Source organism: Haliaeetus leucocephalus, unplaced genomic scaffold, assembly GCF_000737465.1.
Source record: "Haliaeetus leucocephalus isolate CR32 unplaced genomic scaffold, Haliaeetus_leucocephalus-4.0 Scaffold1000, whole genome shotgun sequence".
Lineage (NCBI taxonomy): Eukaryota > Metazoa > Chordata > Aves > Accipitriformes > Accipitridae > Haliaeetus > Haliaeetus leucocephalus.
In genome coordinates this window covers 2,928,893-2,947,739 of record NW_010973436.1, presented here as the reverse complement: position 1 = coordinate 2,947,739, position 18,847 = coordinate 2,928,893, and the positions used below count along the sequence as shown (strand labels likewise).

Here is an 18,847-nt window from a genome sequence, read left to right as displayed (position 1 = left end):
AAGCAATCCCCAGTTTTCCGTCCCCGTCTGGGCTCGGCGGGTTGTGTTTCGGATTTACGGTCCAGAGGGAAATGGCAAAGCTGCCATCTCCCTTTTCCCAAACTCAGGAATCAGGCAGTCCAAATAAAATCCAAATCAAGGGAAGAGCCCTGTGCCAGGGCCAAGAGCCTGGGGGCTTCAGGGGGCTCTGGGTGTCCTCGTGCCCAAGGGTGGGGGACCCCCCACTCCTGCAGGGATGCCCCAGCATGCACGGCCCCATGCCCACATTTTCCAGCTGCTCCCTTTGCAAAACGCCCGTTTTCAGCCCTGAATCCCTGTGGAGGGGAGAAGCCGAGCATATCCCAGAGCGGGAAGCGGGGATGGGGATGCTCTTATCCCAAGGGAATGTCCGTGGTACCCAGGGCAGTTACCCCACACCCAGCTCCCATGGCAGGCAGCATCCCTGGGTGCCGCGGTGCTGCCGGTGCCAGGCGGCTCCCGCACGGGTCGGGTCAGCGTGGACCCAGCCAAGGGCAGCTGCGGGTGCCCTTGTCCCTGCGGGTGCCATTGTCCCTATGGGTGCCATTGTCCCCGCTCATGCCCGGGCTTTGTCCTCCCTGAACAATGGCCAGGGTGAAGCCACCCACAGCCAGCACCCAGGAGGGAGGGGAGGAAGGAGGGACGAGCCTAGCCACCCCCCCCTAAAATTCAGGCAGCCCCTTTCTTTGCAGCTGAGGGTTGAGGTGCAGCAAAGGGCAGAGCCCCCCCACCACGCTGCCCCCCACCCCGAACAGGGCTGAGGGCCAGGAGCTGCTTGCCAGGGTGAATTCAGGGCAGCCCCGCTGCAGGGCATAGGGTCACTCCCAATGGGCACTGGTCCCACAGCTGGGCCAGTGGTGGCATGGGGACAGGATCTGGGTGGAGGGGAGTGTGTCCCTGGTGCAGTCATGTACCCCCCAAAGCAGCCCTGGGGCATGATGCCATGGGGGTGTTGAGGTCTCCTGCTGGGATGTGCCCTTGGCCCCTGTGTCCTGATGATGCCCTGGGGCTGCGGGGTGAGAGGACAATGTGCCGGGGGGGCAAGAGACCTGGGGGACGGGACTTCTGTGTCCCCCAGCTCCTCCCCTGGGTGACCCCAGCCACTCTCCCACCTTCAATCCCTGCCAAAGGGCACCGAGGTTGTGGGGAGCCCCGCGACAGCCACAGATTCATCTGCCTTTATCTCACCCCGATCAACCCCACGTCTCGTCTGCTGGCCCCAAATTCCATGCCCACCTTCCCCTGGAAGCGCTCGCAGGAGATGAGGGCTCTGCATGGTCCTTGCCCTGCACCAGGGCATGTTGGTGGCAGTCCCTTAGCTGGGGGCTCATCCCTCCCCTCCAAGGCTTGGGGTTGAGGGAGGGGGTCCCCCAGTCTGTTGCCAGCAGGTCCTGGGTGGGGTGAGCCTCTCGGCACCCCAGCCGCCGTCCTTAGCGCTGGAAGATGGTTTCTGTGGTTGGGAGGCAGTGGGAGGTGGTGAAGGTCCCCTGCCCCTGCCAGGGCTCAGCCTGTCCCACCGCCACCGCTCAGACCGGGTGGACGAACTGGTAGACGAGGCGCTGGGAGATGTCAGGTTTCCGGATGATGCCTTTCTTGTAATACTGCCGGATGGAGCGGCTCAGCTTGTCGTAGTTCATGGCTGGGCGGTTCTTCCGAATGCCCCACAAACGGGCCACTTGCGCCGAGTCCTCGATCTTGAAGATGCCTGGGAGGGGAGCGGGGCATGGGGGGGTTACCACCTCACCTGCCCGCCCCCAGCACCCACCCCGGGACCGCAGGAGCACCCACCCACCCACCTACCTTTCTCCTTGTTGAGCCAGCGGATGAAGCGACCGTAGTTGTGGGGTTTCAGCAGCAGCTCTTTGAGGAATTGCCAGAGGTGGATGGGTTGGCCAGCGCAGGACGAGTCCACCTCACTGTCCGCCCAGCTGGCATCACCTCCTGTCACGGGAAGGGATGGGGATGGGTGAGATGGGGGTGGGGAGAGACCTCTCTGCTTTGCACCGCTCCGGGGAGACCCGCACGAGTCCTCGTCCGGGAAATCCTGGCTCGATGCCTGTGGGTCTCTGGAACTCAGCCCAGGCACTGGCAGCGCCGCTTTCTCCTCCTCATCCTGGAGCGGGGAAAACAGCTCGGTCCTGCCCTTGTGCAGCCCCACAGGGATGCATGGGCTGCAGGACAGGGCCAGTGAGGGTCTCGTGGCCATTTCCCCTTTGCTGCACCTCGCAGAGACCCCAGGGGCTGCTCTGGGGCAGAGGGAGTGCAACCATACGGATGCCGCTGCATCAGCCGCTCCAATGCACCAGATAATTGCAATTAAGCAGGGAGCCACCTCTCAAATACCCTGGACCTGTCTGAGGCAGAAGCGAGGCCAATGGAGCTGAGCCCGCGCAGAACTCACCGCAGTATCTCATATCTCCTGGGGCGACTTTTTCCTTCATCCAGGCGGCTAGAAGGGAGAAGCAGGCAGTCAGAGGGGCATCTCCCGCTGCACAGCATCACCCACCCTTCCCAGCACCCTCCCTCCCGGTCCCCAACAGATTTCCAGACTACCAGACTTCCAGATGTCGAGGTGGGCGTGCAGGATGTCGCCGCCGGCGGGTGAGCGCTGGCAGAACTGTTCCTCAGACATGGCACACAGGTCCTTTCCCGACAGCTCCTGGAAGGACTTCCCAATCTGCGGCAGCCGGTACTGATGCTCCGTCCACAGGATCCACTTCTGCACGTTGCCGGGGCTCCAGTCCGCTGGGTCTGGAGGCAGAGGGTGAGCGTGGCCGGCAACAGCCCAGGCAAAGCCCGGGGAAACTCAGCTCACCCCACAGCAGCCCTGGGAACTGACCCCTCCTGTGCTGCTGCAACATCACCCGCCAGCGTGGGAGCACCTAGCCTGCCCTGGTCCCCGGGGACAAGACTGTCCCCTTGCCACCTCCTTCGCTTTGGGAAGCCTCATCCAGCCTTTTGGAGCCCTGCTTGCTCCCTGCACCATCCCAGGAGACACCAATGCTTTAAGGGAGTGGGTGGCAGAGCCTGCATAAACCAAAGCGCATCCCGAGACTGCTTGTGTCACGGCAGCGATGCCCCGAGGAGAATACCCCAGCGATGCCCAGTGGCAGCAATACCCCAGGGAACTCGATCCTGGGCTGTCCTGTTCCCCTTGCACCCAACTCCATGCCCAGTTCGGGTAATGCCAGCTGGCTCCAGGCTGTCCCCAGCCCCACACGCTCATCTGCCCAGTCCTAATGTCCCAGGGAAAACAGGATAGAGAAAAGGATAATAAAAGTCCTGCTGTCTGCTCCTTGCTACCGCACACCCTCCCCAAGATGCATGCAAGGCTGAAAGGCACCTCGATAACGCTGCCCTGGGAGGGAAAGGGACCCCCAGCTCAGGGCAGGGGACAGGTTCAGCATCGGGGTCGCTGTGTCCCTGCACCTCTCTGGTCCTGTGGGACCAACTGGGTCACGTTGGCACCCCACATCCAGCACAGGGCTCTGGGTAAAGCTCTGCTGACGCCTGCCTCAGCTGAACTCCAAGCCGGCGAGGCCAGAGCGGTATTTTGCTGGCATCCCTGGGCATAAGCAAACAGCCCTGCCCAGGAGCGATGCCCGGGTGAGCCAGGCAGCAGCCGTGCTCCCCCAGCACCTGATCGCAAACCCCCGAGCTGCAGCACCGCTTTAGTCCCCTCACCGGCACATCCTTCCCTCGCTGCACCCCGCGGCGGAGCTGACCCTGCCCGCAGCCCCCCGAGGAGGGCTGTGGGAGCACCCACCTGCGGTGATGTTGAGGAGCTTGCAGGCCGTCTCGATGTCCTTCAGCACTTCGCCCACCACCATGCTCTGTACCTGCTCCAGCGAGTGCTCCTCCAGGTGCAGGCTGGCCTGCAGGTCCCCCTCGGCCCCCAGCCCCAAACCCTGGCTATCGATGATGGGACATTGCTCCGGCTCCTTCTGTGCCTCCCCTCGCCCCTCCTGGGCACCGCTTTGGGATGGTTCCCCCATGCCCTTGGTGGCCCAGGCGATGTCCTCCGAGTAGAGCATGTCGAAGTAGTGCAGGCAAAAAGCAGGCAGGGGCTGCTCAGGGGTGGCGGGGGGGCTGGGGCTATCCGGGCAGCCCCAGCTCCGGGTGTCGGGGTCCTGGGGGGGGGGCAGCAGGGTAGCGTCCGGCTGGGCGAGGCGGCTGTGGAGCAGAGTGGTCAGCCCGGGACTGGCGCTGCCCATCCCTCCGCTCAGCGCCGGCTCCAAACCTGCCGGGAGAGGAGAGGAGAAGAGGCTCACCCCAGCACCGATTCCTGCCTTCCCGCCCAGCAGCCAGGCACAAAGGGAGGAACTAAGCCTGTTAGAGGGGAAAAAACCTCCAAAGAGACCCACAGTGCCCTATGAGCACCCGGATGAATGCAGGCTCGGGGTCAGCCATGGGGCTGGGGGGGGGCTGTCCTGATTTTGGGAGGACGAGCCGCAGTAGCTGGCAGGGAGAAGGAGCCTGGGGGCAAGCAGGTCCCGACCACTGTGGGCTTTTAGGGTCTTCCCACGAATTGCGCACCAGGTTGGCAACAGTTCAGTCCCAGCTGGTGCTGAACGCCCTTGCGGGAAGCAGCGGGGCACGCTGGAGGGGCTCCAAGGCACCTGCATAGGGCGGCCCGTGGGCACCAAAAGATGCCTAAACCACACGGGCACATTTCTGTGCGTGGAAAACATCACCTGCTGCTTTCACCCGAGGATGCCCCAGCACAACAGCACCCAAACCTGGCTCGCCCAGGCCAGGGACCGAGCCCAGCACCGCAGCACCCAGCGCTTGGCCGCTGCTGCCAACCCTCGGACAAGAACTTTCCTTTTACTCTCTTGCAAGAAAAACTACCTAAAATCAGCCCGTCCCCATCTGTCTACAGTATGCGGGGCGTCCTGGAGGCCGTGGAAAAGAGGATGAGCCTGCTGAATTTCCATGGCAACACCAGGGAATGGCTCCATCCGTGGAGAAACCTCCCCAAGAGCCATCCTGAGGCTTTGGGAAGAGAAAGCCCCTGCCAGGGGAGAGGCTGGTGATGGGCACGACCAGGGCACTGCCAAGCTCCTTGCTTGCCTTCGGCATTGCTTTTTACAAGAAGAAAAAAAACAACCCACCCCAAATTGGTAATTTAAAAGCAGAAAAAGTAGCAGCTTTTGCAATGGAGCCTGCAATAAAAAAAGGAGCGTGCAAAGCCTGAACCAACCCCAAACCCCACTAAGGAAACCAGGCAGCCCCCAAAGGGGAACGGGAGACAGTGGCCAGGGAAAGAGGGTGCCCTGTTTGCTCTAAATCCCAGCTGGGGGGAAAAAAAGGTTTAAAAAATGAAAGAGGAAAAGACACTATTGGGTTCCTCTGGGCAGAGCACATCCCTCGAGCATGGGGAGCCGAGCAGCCGGCTGCTTGGCGTAGGAGGGACACTAGTGACTGAGCACCCAGGACGGTGTGTTACCATCCCCGCAGCTCTGCCATGCCAAATGCTGCTCAGCTCCACGCTGCTGGCCCCAGCTCTGCTCCCGGAGGTGTGGCGGGTCATTAAACTTCATTAATAGCCACGCACCGCAGCCCCGTTAACCAGAGTGGTACCGATGGGCAGCACTTGCCATGTCCTGCTCTCAGGGATGAGTTAATGCTGAGTATTTTAATGCCCTCAGAAGTATGGTTTCTGAAACTCTGCATTACCTGCACCATGAGGAAGCTCTGCCCATCATTTCACCCTTGGAAAAGCCCAAAAAGCTTGGAAAAACACCATGGAGGAACCATGGCCATCTTAACAGCACCCATGCCACCCTGACCCCATGGGGACCCAGGGAGGGGATGCGGGTTCAGGAGCTGGAGCCCACATCCCTGAGGGGTTTCGGTGGCACCGCAGTGAGGAAGAGGAGGGAGAAGGGGTGCCCTCGCTACTGAGCTGCCCCCACCACTCAAACAGTTTCCCTGAGAGATGGCGCCGGCTTCCAAACCTCTCCTTGATTTGCTCTGGATTAAAAGAAGAGCTTTAGGAGATCAGCCCTAAATCCAGCCTCATGCTGCTCCCGGCACAAAAGGGAAGCGGTAACAGCTTGTGCAGCTCCAGCCCGCTGCACAGTGCCGGCTGCAGGGGTTTTCTGGGGAGGGGATGGGGGTCTCATCCCCAATGCCTCCGGGGTTGTGGTACACCCTCTGCCCATCCCATCTCCGCTGGGCTTCACTCCCGCAGCCATAAACTGGACACATGGAGGGCTGTGGAGCCATCCCTGGGCACACGATAGGATGGATGGCCCCATCCCTATCCCCATCCCGTCCCGCTCCTCCCAGGTGGGACCAGAAGGACCCGATCCCTTGGGCAAGTGGCCCCAAAAGCCAGAGCAATCACCAGCCAACCGGTGCTGTACTCTCAGGGCGGGGGCCTTTGTTTGACTTTCTCCCGCTTTGGCACGCAGGCGGCCGGGCTGGGTGGGGACCTGTTTGCTCTAAGAAGCTGCTTTGGGCAGCTGTTTCCCTCTTCTCTCCCTTTTTTGCATTTCCCTGGAAAAGAAGAGCTGGAGAGGCAGCCCCGGGTGCACTGAGATGCTCACAGGGAGCACTGACGTACATGGCACTCCAAAAACCTTTATGTTCCCCACCCAAGCTAAACAAGGCTGCACTGGTAATTGCATCAGCCCTGGCAAATGCTCCCTGGCTTGTGCACGCTGCTGGCGGTGAGCACAGCCCCGGTGCCTTGGGCTTTGCACCGGAGCTTGCCTGTGGCAAAGCCACACCAACACAGCCTCGTGCTCATCCCACCACTCCAGGCAAGAGGAGAAGCAATCGGGGAATCAGCTCTTGCAACACTTGAAACAGCTGCCACCGAGTTATAAAAGCCCAGCAGAACCCCGAGGTTTTGCCTCCGTGGGTGCAGAGGGGCCAAGACGTGGTGCCAGGGGCTCAGCAGCCCGTGGGGAGGCTCCGAGTGACAGCGGTGCCGTCCCTGGGGTGCCAGGCAGAGTGGGGTGCTGCCTGCAGGACACCCGTCCCAGCACCGGCATCTTCACTGAGCCCTCCCCACGCACGGGTGCTGCCTGCAACCCCGACATGGGCGGGCAAGGCTCCAGCACAGAGGAGCAGATCCCAAACAGGGATGGAGCCATCAAGTCCCCCAAGTGTTTCTCCGTGCCCACAATAAAGCTCTGCCACTGCGGCACAGCCGGGAGGTACCTGCCATCCCTGAGCCCAGAAGGAGGAGTGACCCTCCATTGCTCCCCGGTGTTACCCACGGATATGGAGGGGACCCCCCCAACCAGCTGGGATGGGCATAAGGTGCCCCTGCTCCTTGCTCTCACCAGCACCACGGGGATGCTGTGGAAAAGGGTTGAGCTACCGGCACGAGGGCTTGTTCCCCACAGCAGCATGGAGCGGGGCGAGGAGGAAAAGGCAGCGGCTGCCACCGAAGGGCACCGCAACAGCCCGGCCCCAAACGGTTCCAACAGCGGCTGAGAAAATGAATCCACGCATTCCCTTTGAGCAAAAAAGTCCACGGCGGCAGGGCTGGGACAGGGCTCCCTGTGCTCCCCAAGGCATGGGGCCAGCGGCAAGCCCCCGGTTTTGGGTGGTGCTGGGTCACGGCTCAGCTCCACAGGGTTGCAGGGACTCAGCCCCATCTGGAGCCTGGGGAAGCAGCGGACGGTGCAGCCGAGGGGGATGAGCATGGGGACAAGGACTTCCCGTATCACCCCGAGCTTTACTGGCAAACGCAACCCACCATTGCTCGGGGTAGCAACATAGTCACCAGTGACGGTGGAGAGCTGGGATCAGCCCTTGGGAGCAAGAAAAAAAAAAAAAAAGAAATTCACCCAACCACCACCCTCAAACAATAGGTCCGTTAATTAAATCTGCGGTTAAACAGGTTGTGCTGGAGCATGGCTCGGGAAGCCCTGTGGGACCAGTGGAGGTTGGCCCGCTGCGGGAGGAGGTGCTGCCCACGGCACCTAGGATATCTCCCAAGTCCCTGGGTGCTTCCAAAAGCCCTTCCCAGGGAGCCAGGCTTGGGAATGGCCGGGGCGGTGGGCCAGGACCAGGCTGCGGGGTCACCTCCAGCCCCCAGGCTGAGGATGGGGACAGGGACAGGGACAGGGATGGGGATGCGCTGTGCTCTCTGGGGAGGAGCTGGAGATGTGCAGGATCCAGAGCTGTCCCAGACCGCCCAGAGCAACCCCACGGACAGTGGGATTTGTCTTTAACCGATTCTTTCAGCTTCACCCGCCCCACGTGCCTCAGCAAGCCAGGACCCCAGGGGTGGTGGGGACTCCACAGACCCAGAAATCTCTTTGCCCAATCACCCATCTGAGGCTGCGACCTGGGTGTTTTTTCCTGTTTCCTAGTCTGACTCTGCACCTCTTGCCCCAGCCACCTCCCTGGGCTCAGCTCTCCACCTCGGTCCCCAAGGAGGGGCCAGCCCATGGCATGATGCACACCCGGAGGTCAACCGCACCGGGGCACAGAGAGCCGATGGAGCCTGTTGGCTCTGCTGGACGGCCGCTGGCCAGGAGGAGAAACAAGCCATTTTATGGGGCCCAGATTAAGCAGGTGACGGGACCTGGGGTCCCTGCACGAGCCAGGGCTGCAGCAGACACCCGGGTGCTCAGATGCTGCAGACAATTTGGGGTCCTGCCAGCATGTCCAACCCCCGCCACCAGCCTCACCATGCTGGCCATGCCATGTCCCTCCCAGCTGCCAAAACCTGCCTGCCTGTGCCACACACCCCTTTTATCTCTGGAGGGAGGGAGAAGGGATTGGCCAACATCTCCCCGCAGCCAGGGCAGGGGCTTGGGATGACACTCGGGGGGCTGGGGCTGTGACAACCCGGGGGTCTGGCTCTGGTACCTGCATGGTGACGGGGTTGGGGGTTAGGCAAGCCCAGGGCTCACGTTGGATGTATGCCCAGGAGGGATGAACCCATCCTAGGGGTCCTGGAGCCCCAGCTCCCACCCCCCAGCCTTCTCCAACACCACCGAGGTCCCTCTGGCTCCTCCTGCCATTACCTGCATGGGTGCTGGCGCGGGGACCAAGTGTCCCCACGGGTCCCCACGCCCCAGGTCAGGCTGCCCTCTCCGTTGGCGCAGGGAAGCGAACAGCAGCGGGGGGGACGGGGACGGGCACAACCCACCAGTGGCCCGAGTGAAGCCCCAGTGCTCGGTGTCCCCCAGGTGAGCAGCAGAGCTTGGTGTTCCCCGTGCATGGCCAGGGAGCCCCTATTTATAGCAGCACCTTCCTCCCCCGCGAGCTCCCTGCCCATGAGAAAGCCCGTATTGTGGGGGATTTGGCAGCCAAGCGACGTTTGTGTTTCACTAACCGAGCAGAACCATAAAAATCAAACCTAGAGCCAATGTGCCTCTAGCACTGACAAAAAAAATACCTAGCAGAAAAGCAGAGCAGTGCTGAGACAGTGCAGGTCTGGTAAAGGGGTTCAAAATGCTCTATAGAGACACCCCTGAGCTGGCAGCTCCTCGACGGCTGCCCAGGACCTGGGATGCTCTGTAAAGGGCCCCGGCTGCTTATCGGTCACACAATGCCCCAAAGCACATCATCCCCTGCTGCCTACCGGGCACAGGGGGTTGCGAGACCCTCCGTGTCCCTGCTGGTACCGGGTGGGCTCACAAGGAGCCGTCCCCAGGAGCCCTGGCTCCCTTCCCACCCCCCTCGCCCGAGCAGGAAGGGGTTGAGAAGACACAAAGTTGGCAAATCCCATATTATTTTGGGTGACATCATCTCGAGAAGTGCCAGGACCCTTGCTCCGGGGTTCAACCTGTCCCTGTTTACCACCTGGAGGTGCAAGGAGCCATGGGACGGGATGCTCACATGGGAGGGCATCGTGTCTGCCCCGAACAGGCGCTGAAAGGGCTATAGGAGCCCCAGGAGGGAGGGAAGGTGGGTGCTGGTGGGTGCTGGTGGAGCGTCAGGCAGCCGGGGAGGGTCGCGGCAGCAACGTGGGGCTTACCTCGAGGGTGCGTGGGTGGCTCAGAAACCACATGGGTCCCAGCGTAGGGTGGGAAGAGCCATCCCCGTGGTGCTCGGCACGGCGGCCAGGGTGGGCATGGCCTGAAGCGGGGTGCCCCGGCACCGGCAGGGAGGGTGGTCAGCGGCACCCTGCCTGGCTCAACGCCGGTCCGGCAGTGGCAGGGCGGCCGGGCTGAGCCGCATCAGCTCTCGGCAGGCACTGGCAGGATGGGGACAGGGATGGGCACAGGGATGAGGATGGGGAACCCCGAGCGGCTCCGAGGGTGGCGGAGGGATGAAGCCAGCCGGCGGCTGCGCCGAGGTATGCGAGGGGAAGCCGGCAGCCGGTGCAAGGCGCTCAGCGAATGCCTCCTTTGCCCATTATATCTAATTCCTTCCTTATTTACCTGAACAAACAAGCTGGCTGCTTACCTCAGCTGGAGGTGTTTGAATAGCCCAAGCCGGGGTTAACCCTTGACGGGTGCGTCAAGGCACCGGGCTCAGACCCAACTGGGCCCTGGGAGGGGAGTGGGACAAATCCGGGCACCGTTAACCCCTTCCCACCCTCATCTGGGACACCCACCCAAGAGATGGGGACACCGCAGGGGGCGAGACCGAAGGCTTCTCTTGGAGCCAGACCCTGCAGCACAGAGACCTGTTGGATGCATGAGAGTCCCCGGCCGGACCCTGCAGCACGACATCGCTGCCCCAGTGCTGGCTGGGCCGTTTTGGGGCCAGGAGCATCCCCAACCGATAGCCCAGGAGCATCCCCTACGCAAGTGCTGCGGCCACGAGGGGTTTGCGATGGAGACCGCAAGCGAGGATGCTCAGGGTTGTCAGGGACTAAACGGAGCCCCTCACACCAACCAAACCATCCCTCACGCCAGGGATACAGCACCGTCACCTCCCCGAGGGTCCGCATTGCTGCTGCCTGCGGGCAGGACGGGGCGCCGGGGGCACGGCAGGAACGTGCAGCGCTCTGGGCCTGGGTTGTCTTCACCGGCATAAGCAGGAAAAAGCTGTTTTGACCGAGGTAGACACCGACTTGGTATTTACTGTCTTTTTTTAACACGTGAAGAACGCAGGGCAGTTCAGGCGGTTCTCCCACGCACGTAGCGTTGCTGAAACCAAACTCCCCCATGTCCTAAAAAACCCACGTCAGACAAAACCCTGGCCACAAACACCCGCGGTGCAACCCGGGTCGGACCCACGTCACCGTGGTCGTCACACCTGGGCTTTGCATCCCCATCCCATGGAAAGTGCCACGGCAGAGCCAGCATCCCTCGGCCACCCTGACCCTAGGGCCAGCGCACAGCGGTGGTGCGGCACAGCCGATAAGCCACCCATCGGAACTGTTTGCCGGGAGGAAAACAAAACCCCATAGGAAGGCAACCCCTGCATTACAGCTTCCCCAGCCTGCCCGGCGCGTTGGCAAAGGGCTTCGTCTTGCTATCGCTAGCGCCAGGAGTTTCTGCCTCCCTTGCGAAATGCCTCAATGTTATCTTATCGGCGGGGAAAATGCTCCCCACAGATTAGGGCTCCTGCCGTCTGAGGGGAGCTTTTCTCCCCCATTTTGGTAAACATGGCCAGGCCCAGATCACGCAGCGGCAGGTGGGGGGAGACGTGGGCTGGGGAGGACACGGGGGGCGAGCGGCTGCGGTGGGGAAGCCACCAGCCCCTGGCCGGGCTTTGCTGTGGGGTGGGCACACGGGATGGGGATGTGGCACAGCCAGGAGGGGGGTCCTGGCCACCCAGTGCCTCCCCGCCAGTGCTGCCAGCTCATGGCAGCCACAGCACAGCCCCCGGCACCGCTCGGAGCATCTCCTCTCTGCTTCGGGCAAGGCATCACGTGCATGACCCAGCACTGCTGTCCCACAGCAGCAGGCCTGATCCTGCACCCCTCAAAGCCCATTGCAAAGCTCCAGAGAGCTGCAGCAGGTCGGGCTGCCAGGGTGCAGCTCACCCCCGGCTCGCTCTTGCCTGTTTTTAACCTACAATACCGGGTCCCGGCCAAAGCCACCGTGGGAAGCCGGGAGCAGCGGGCACTGTGCCGGGGCTCTGCCTGGCTCAGGGGCTGGTGCAAAGCACCCAAACCTGCTCCCATGTCCAACCCCAGCATGCCCCCACGGGAACCAGGAGCATCCCAGCACAGCCCCAGAGCAGAGGCTGTAGCCCTCCAAGCACAGACACCTTTATCATAGCACAGAAATGCAGACGTAGCAACTGCAGAAACTTAAGATACAGAGTAAAACCATGCATGAGCTCTACACCTGTGCACACACAAGCCATGCTGGGAAATCACTGCAGCCATCCCGCACCTTCCTGCGGCAGCTCCATGCTGCTGCCCTGTGACCGGGCTGCCAGCTTGGGGGAAAGTTTGCCGAGCATGTTATGGTTTGCACAGGTTGTGCAAGCTGGATTTGCACCTTCTCGCTGTGACATCACCTGCAGGTCTCCCTGGTTTATTAGGTTTAATTACTACTTGTTACCAAAGCAAACATCAAAACAGTGCACCTGAAGGAGCGAGGAACAAAGTGGAGGAAAGCGTGATCGGGGACACCGGGCGAGGGCAGGATGGCACCAGGCAGAGGGGATGTGCTGGTAGTGCCCAGTGCTGGGTCCCTGCTCCAGAGCATCCCAGACGCGGGTCATCCCAGTCTGTCTGGAAACCTGTCGCCCAACTCACATCTGGGTCTGAAAAAACTTTCCCTGCTCCTCTTATCGGTAGCACCGGAGATTTCGATAAGCAAAAGAGATTAAAGGGAAAAACATTTGCTTTGCTGTGCTCGGGGAGAGCTGGCCAGCTGGGCAGCAAGACACAGAGCTGTGAAAACAGGCAAAAGGCCCTAAAATGAGATCTCTGCTTTCGTCCCCAAAGCAGGTTTGGTGGCTGCAGCTGCCCAGCGTCACCAGCCATGCTGTGTTCTCGCTGTCGCCTTTCGCAATCCGCGGTTTGACACAGCTCTGCTTGCATATGCAAACCAGGAAAAGAGGTTGCAACACCTGAGGAACAACAAAAAAGGGGAAATAAAGTCTGGCTTTTCTGCCCCATGTGCGCAGTTTTTAATGCTTTTTCCTTGTCCTCCCTGTCAACCCATCGGCTCCAATTCCAGTGCCTTTTGCCACAGCTGAAACTTCAACGCTTGGGAACGCGGCCGGAGGGGAGGGATGGAGAAACGACTCATGAATCAGCCTGGAAGAATCTCTCTGCCCACCTGCCTGCAGCTAATCTCTGGCTGCATCACAAGAATAATAGATAAGCAGCCATATAATATATAATAAAACTATTGAAAGTACTTGATGTCATTGAAAAAACCACAGAGGCCATTGAGCCCGACTTGTCCCCGAGCTGAGCGATGTTTCCTGGTCTCCTGCAGCAGTGAGGTTTCCTCTGCTTCAGCTCCTGTGCAGCGTTTGGGGACAGCGGTGGTCCCCATGCAAAGCAAACCCACAAGCTTGGGTCCCTCTGAGAGGCCTCATCCTGCATCCCGTGTCTGTGCCTTTGGGCGATGCTCAGAGAGGAGATGAATCCCCGCTCCCAGGCTGCAGGACGAGCTCTCTCAGGCTTTTCTGAGAGAGGAGACTGGAAATGGTTGAAATGCCTTTAATGCAGCCCCTGGCTCAGTCCTGCTCTGCAGGTGCAAACCCACAGGAGCCACGTCTGCAGTGATCAGCACCTCAGCCCACACCAGCCCCAAATCTGGAGGGTGTTTTTGTCCTGAGATGCACTCCATGGCTCCAGGCCGGCAGTGTGACGAGGAGGGATGCTCCCAGGCTGCCACCGGACCGAGCATCCTTTGGGCTTCCACCTCCCTAGCACCCTGGTACCCAGAGGGGCTCTGGGTGCAGGGGGATGCTCCCAATGCTGGGCTGAGACCAAGGCAGAAACCAGCCTCCAAATTAACCAGTAACCATCAGGAAAAGCAGCAGGACGTAAGGAATCCCTGCTGAGGGCGAGGGACAGCCCTGAGATCCTGGGGCTGAAGCCACCACAGGAGGAAGGTTCCAGCGGAAGCGGTGGCTGCTCACTCCCCTCCTGCCGCCTGTAATCTTAATTGCTCTTCACTGGCTGTTTGCTAACAGCAATTCGTTTCCTCCCAGCCTGCACTGAGAGGGTTTATCGCCTTCATTCATGTGTTATTTCAAGCTAACGCATGTATGGAAGATCAGAGCCTGAAGTGCTCCCTGCGATCCTAGAAAGAGTCTTGATGGCAGGAGCGGAGCAGGGAGAAGCAGGCAGAGGGCCTGGGAGCCAGCAGGCTGCAGACACGTCTCGCCCACTGCCTGCGAGCTCCTCTTTCCCCAAAAAGGGCAGCAGGCTTGGCAGAAGGTGGGAATACCGGCCATATTTTCCATCCTAGCTCCCGTCTGCTTTGCAGTCCCAACTCAGTGCCCACCCTGGGAGAGATCCCCTTGTTTCTGCACAGCTCACTGGTTGAACTGCCTGTCCCGCTCTCCAGAAAGATGCTCCGGGCAGGCTGTTTTTTGCAGACGAGCTTTAGAGACGCTCTGGTGAGAGGTGCTGGTGCAAAGCAGCATCGTCTGGCCACGGTTCCTGCAGCCAGCGTGTCTGCACAGCGTCCCCATGCCACCAAACCGGAGCGAACAGCAGGAAGCACAACATCGGCATCCAGCTGAGTTGTTGCTCGTGTTGCCCTGGGATTCCCCCCAAAACCACCCTGCAAGGGGTACGAACAGCTGCCACCATGGGGAGACGGAGTGAGGTGCCGGCTCAGGCACCCACCGGGACTGGGTGCTCCTGGTGTCCCGCTGCGAAGCGGGGCCGAGCACACCCTCCCGAGCTGGGGGTGGGCCAAGGTTTCCTCTACCCTTGGAGGGGACCTGGGAGGGGAAAAGGGCTTTGCAGCAAAGCTGCAACCCCCAGGTTAACCAAAGGGCCAGAGAGTGCAAGAGAAATAGCTCACAGGTGTGCATGGAGAAGCCAGCATGTTTTTTATTTGTGCAATGACCCTATGCGGATCTACCAGGGAGTATCTTCAGAGCTCTTGAACCACTAAGATTGCTCCCAAGCAAAGACCAACTGAATCTCCTTAAATTCCTCCTCACCCCAGTCAAATACACCCATTTCCCGAGCAGCCCCAGGTCCGAGCAGGGCCGCTCCTCTTTATTACCTCCCCAGGTCACCTTTGCCGGGCTTCCCCATCTCCCAGATGCTGCCATAAACCCTATTTATGGGGAATGTGCGTATGCTCGAGGCAAACAGCCACGGTTATTGCTGCTGGCACCTGCCTGCGTGGCCCACCCTGATAAAAGAGCCGGGGCTCCCGGGGCTCGGTCCCTGCTGTATGAGGCAGCTCCCGGCGTTGCAGGAGAGTTAATAGCCCCACAACCCAAATGGTGTCACCTGCATTTCAGGGCAGCCCTTGAGGACGCCAATGGGGGGTATTGGAGAACCCAGCTCCATCCAGGGGTGCAGGAGTGGGTGTCTGCTCTGCATTGGTGGCACGGGAAGCCCCAGAGCCATCCCTTGGCTGAGCACGGAGGTGTCCCTGCTTGCCTTGCCCCAGGCAAAGGTTCCTTTGCACCCCAAGGTGGCGGGAGGTGCTGAGGTTTGGCTCGGGGGTGCCACAGCCCCGCTTCTTCACTCCGGCCATGCCCGGGAGGGAAGGACAAGCAGGTGGGGGATGAAGACACCAGGGTGACCCCAGCACGACCCTGGCCTCCCACCCTGAGCCCAGCCCCTGGACCACCACCTCCCCACCCAAACACACCACCCTGCCTCCCCTGCCTGCTCCCAGCACCCTTCCCACGCCGCTGCCTTCCCCATTCCCCCCTCCAAGCGCTCCATGGGGACGGTTCTTCCATGCCAGGCTGCCAGCGCAAGCCTGGGGTGACACAGGCAGGGAGGTTGCAGGGTGCCCGGCCGGGCTGGGAGCAGCGGGATCCACCGGCATGTTTGCTGTTCCCTGCTCAAAGCCCTGCTCTTTTCTTCCTCCGGTCACATTAAACTCCTGCTTTTGTCTCTCAGGATTAAAAGCCTGGAAGTGGCTGCGGGTCACCCAGCGGTGCCAGGAAGAGAGGGCTCAGGGTAGTGTGGGTGCGCCCAGCTCGGCAGCAGGGTGAAGCCTGGCAGAGGGAAGGTGAGGAAAGGTCACGGCCCCCCCCTGCACTGTCACTGATGATTTGGGGTGCAGAGGCGGGGAAATCCATGCAGGGGGATGTCTCCTGGTCTGGGCTCTCTATGCACTGGCCCTGCAGCTGCTGCATCAGCATGCAAGCCCCAAATCCCATCCAGGATGAGAGAATCCCCCCCAAATAACCCCCACAAGCACCATACCCCTGTTTCCTCACTGTCACCCGTTCATCCCACTGGTGTAGCTGGGTGGCGGGGCCAGCACCCCCTCTCCGTGCCGTGGGCTCGGGGCTGTTTCGTGGTGGCGGTTCCCAGGCACACACAGGCAGCCAGGTGAGACGGACGGGGCCCTGTGCCAGCAGACGGGATGTTGTCTTTTCACACAGCACCGGTGCGGGGCCAAGTGGCAGCGAAACCCTTGGCGGCTTTGTTTCCCACACTGGTTGCCATTAAGAAATGCAAATTCATTCTTCTGCTGCTGCTGTTTCTCCCCGCATGCAAAATGATCCTCGGGCATGACGGCCCCATGGAGTGGCAGCCCCGGAGAGCGTGGGAGCTGCTGGGGCAGGGAAACACCTCCCGGGTGGGAGCAAGCAGCACGAGCAGCTCCAATGGTCCCAAAGCCAAGGAGAGCTAGGGCAGTACGCAATGCCCTGGAGAGCAGGAGAGGCTCTTGGCTGCGGTTTCTCCTTCGGTCCTGTGCTATCCATCCCAGGAGAGCCTGCAGAAGGTTTTGCCCTAGGGGGGAAATCCCTAAAAATAACCCTAAAACCCACACTCAGCCCTGTCTCAGCTCAAAGTAGGAGTTGGCGGGATGGAGAAGGGAAGGCAGGGGGTCAGCAGGGACCAGAGCCAGCCCCCTGCTCCTGTCACTCTTGGGCAGCTTTTGCCCTTTGGGATCAGAAAGCCCCAACCCCGCTGAGCCTGGTTTGAAGCTCCCAGGGGTGCAGAGGGGACGACGACTCCTCTGTGCCCCCCACATACAGAGGGCAGGGACCCCACGAGGGATAAGGCTGCTCCATGTCCCACAGCATCACATGGAGCCATGGGTCCAGGGCGAAGGTACCGCACTCCCCATCACCCGGCGGGGACAGGTTTTTACGTTTTTACGTGCAGGGCTGGAGGAAGGCTGGGGACGAACACAGCACTGAGCTGCGGCAGAGCGAGCTGTGACTCAGCAGTGAGTCACCCAGCTTCGAAGGAAACGTGTCCTTCCCGGTGAGCATCGCCCAGGTCAGGCACCCTTGTCCTGGGGGCTCAGCAAGGAGCCAGGACCTGGGGGCTAAGGGAGGCAAAAAAGGGGTGCAGGAGTGCAGCAGGACCCCAAATGAGGTCCTGTGCTTGGGGACAAGGAGTGGCTGCAGTGTGTCTTGCCTTCACCCCCTCCCCAGGCACTGGGCTGACCTCAAAGCATGGAACAATTTGCTTTTCCTTGGCAAACACAAGTTCCTGGGGGCAGTTCATGGGCATTCTCGACCTCGTCAGCCTCCCCAACACCGCGACGAGCCTCAGTTCCCGGAGCCTGGCTTGGGGAGAATGAAACTGTGACTGATAGTGGAAGATGGACAGGGGAGGCACAGAGCTCTCGGCAGACCCGGGCCATCAGCACACGCCAAAGCCCCATCAGAGACAAACAGCATTCCTCCGTGGCATCCTTGGTTTCACAAGGATGGTTTCACAGGATGGGATATTAAAGCAGAAAGCGATTAATGCTCTGCAAGGGAGCAGAGAGCTGGAGCCAGGCTCCAGCCCCGGTGCGGGACATGACCCGAAAGGGCTCCACTCTCCCCTTGAAGGGCTGCCCCAGCCCCAAGCCTGGCTCTCCCCATGCTGGTGCTGGCTCAGGGCAGCGGCAGAGCGAGGATGTCGCTTCTTTCCTCAGTGGTGGATTTTGAGGGCAGCAAAATGTTTGTTCTGTCAACACATGCCTAATCCCCAACCAAAAGCTGATGAAAAAAAGCCATGGGGGAGGAAGGATGGGAATAAGCTGCCCTTTGAAACAGCCCCGGTGGTGACAGCCGTGGCCCCGAAGGGAGGGATGGCATCTCTGGGGCGTGTGGTGCCGGTGCAGCTGGGGAGATGAGGGGAATGGGGATCCCCCACTGGCACCCTGGTCCCTGTGGGTGCTCTGCAGCCCCAGCACCCTGCAATGGGGCAAGGCAGGGGGAATGGCTCTCCCCATTAGAGTAGGCATTAGAGCAGCTGCAGCCTGGCCCTACCACAAATCAATGCACCTTCTTAAACCCGAGCAGGACCCTGAGCACCATGTAGGAGGTGCAGGAAACACATCCTTGCTCTGAAGCGATTGCCTGGCATCAGCAGCAAGTGAAGGCTTCTTTCTCCCTTTAACCAACCTGAAGCCAGCGGGTGCAGGCAACAGACTGCAGCGTCCATGCAGCAAACCTCCCGCCTGGGACTTCCCCATCCCATGTCCCCGCTGACCCAACACTTAGCTGTGACACCATGAGCCCATCATGAACAGGCTCACTTGAGGATTGACATTTCCAGATGACCCATCAAACCTTTTTCCTGGTGGGATGAAACAAAACTTTGCCATATCAAGGCTTGTTTCCAGGTTGGCTGAGGCTGCAGGCTGAGCAAGCAGCACCTTCACCTCGCTGCCCACCTTGGGGCAGCTTCTCCAGCCCAGCCCAGTCCGGCCAGCAACCCTGGCCAGCACCAGCCATGAGATCCAGCCCCTGCAGGAACCCGCTCCCAGCACTCAATGGCATCAGCCCTGCACCCTTCACCCCCCCCCCCCCCCACACAAAAAAAAAAAAAAAA

The 18,847-nt window shown here is 60.7% G+C and overlaps 1 protein-coding gene across 1 annotated transcript; it reads right to left on the bottom strand.

Moving 5' to 3' along the window:
- Positions 1-1,132: 1,132 nt before the first annotated feature.
- On the bottom strand, positions 1,133-4,067 carry SPDEF (SAM pointed domain containing ETS transcription factor). The gene is made up of 5 exons (XM_010584670.1): positions 3,785-4,067; positions 2,572-2,769; positions 2,420-2,467; positions 1,819-1,959; positions 1,133-1,723 (listed from the first exon to the last, which is right to left on the bottom strand). Exons 1-5 carry the CDS (start codon positions 4,050-4,052, stop codon positions 1,545-1,547), a joined length of 834 nt encoding a protein of 277 aa, XP_010582972.1. The 5' UTR covers positions 4,053-4,067; the 3' UTR covers positions 1,133-1,544.
- Between the last annotated feature and the right edge of the window lie 14,780 nt (positions 4,068-18,847).

Bases quoted from the DNA above. Each gene is read 5' to 3' on its own strand.
- SPDEF (XM_010584670.1), bottom strand. From the start codon at position 4,052: ATGCTCTACTCGGAGGACATCGCCTGGGCCACCAAGGGCATGGGGGAA. The intron at 2,770-3,784 runs GTGGGTGCTCCC...CTCTGCCTCCAG, and splicing joins GCTCCTCAACATCACCGCAG to ACCCAGCGGACTGGAGCCCC. The intron at 1,960-2,419 runs GTGAGTTCTGCG...TTCCCGTGACAG, and splicing joins AGGAGATATGAGATACTGCG to GAGGTGATGCCAGCTGGGCG.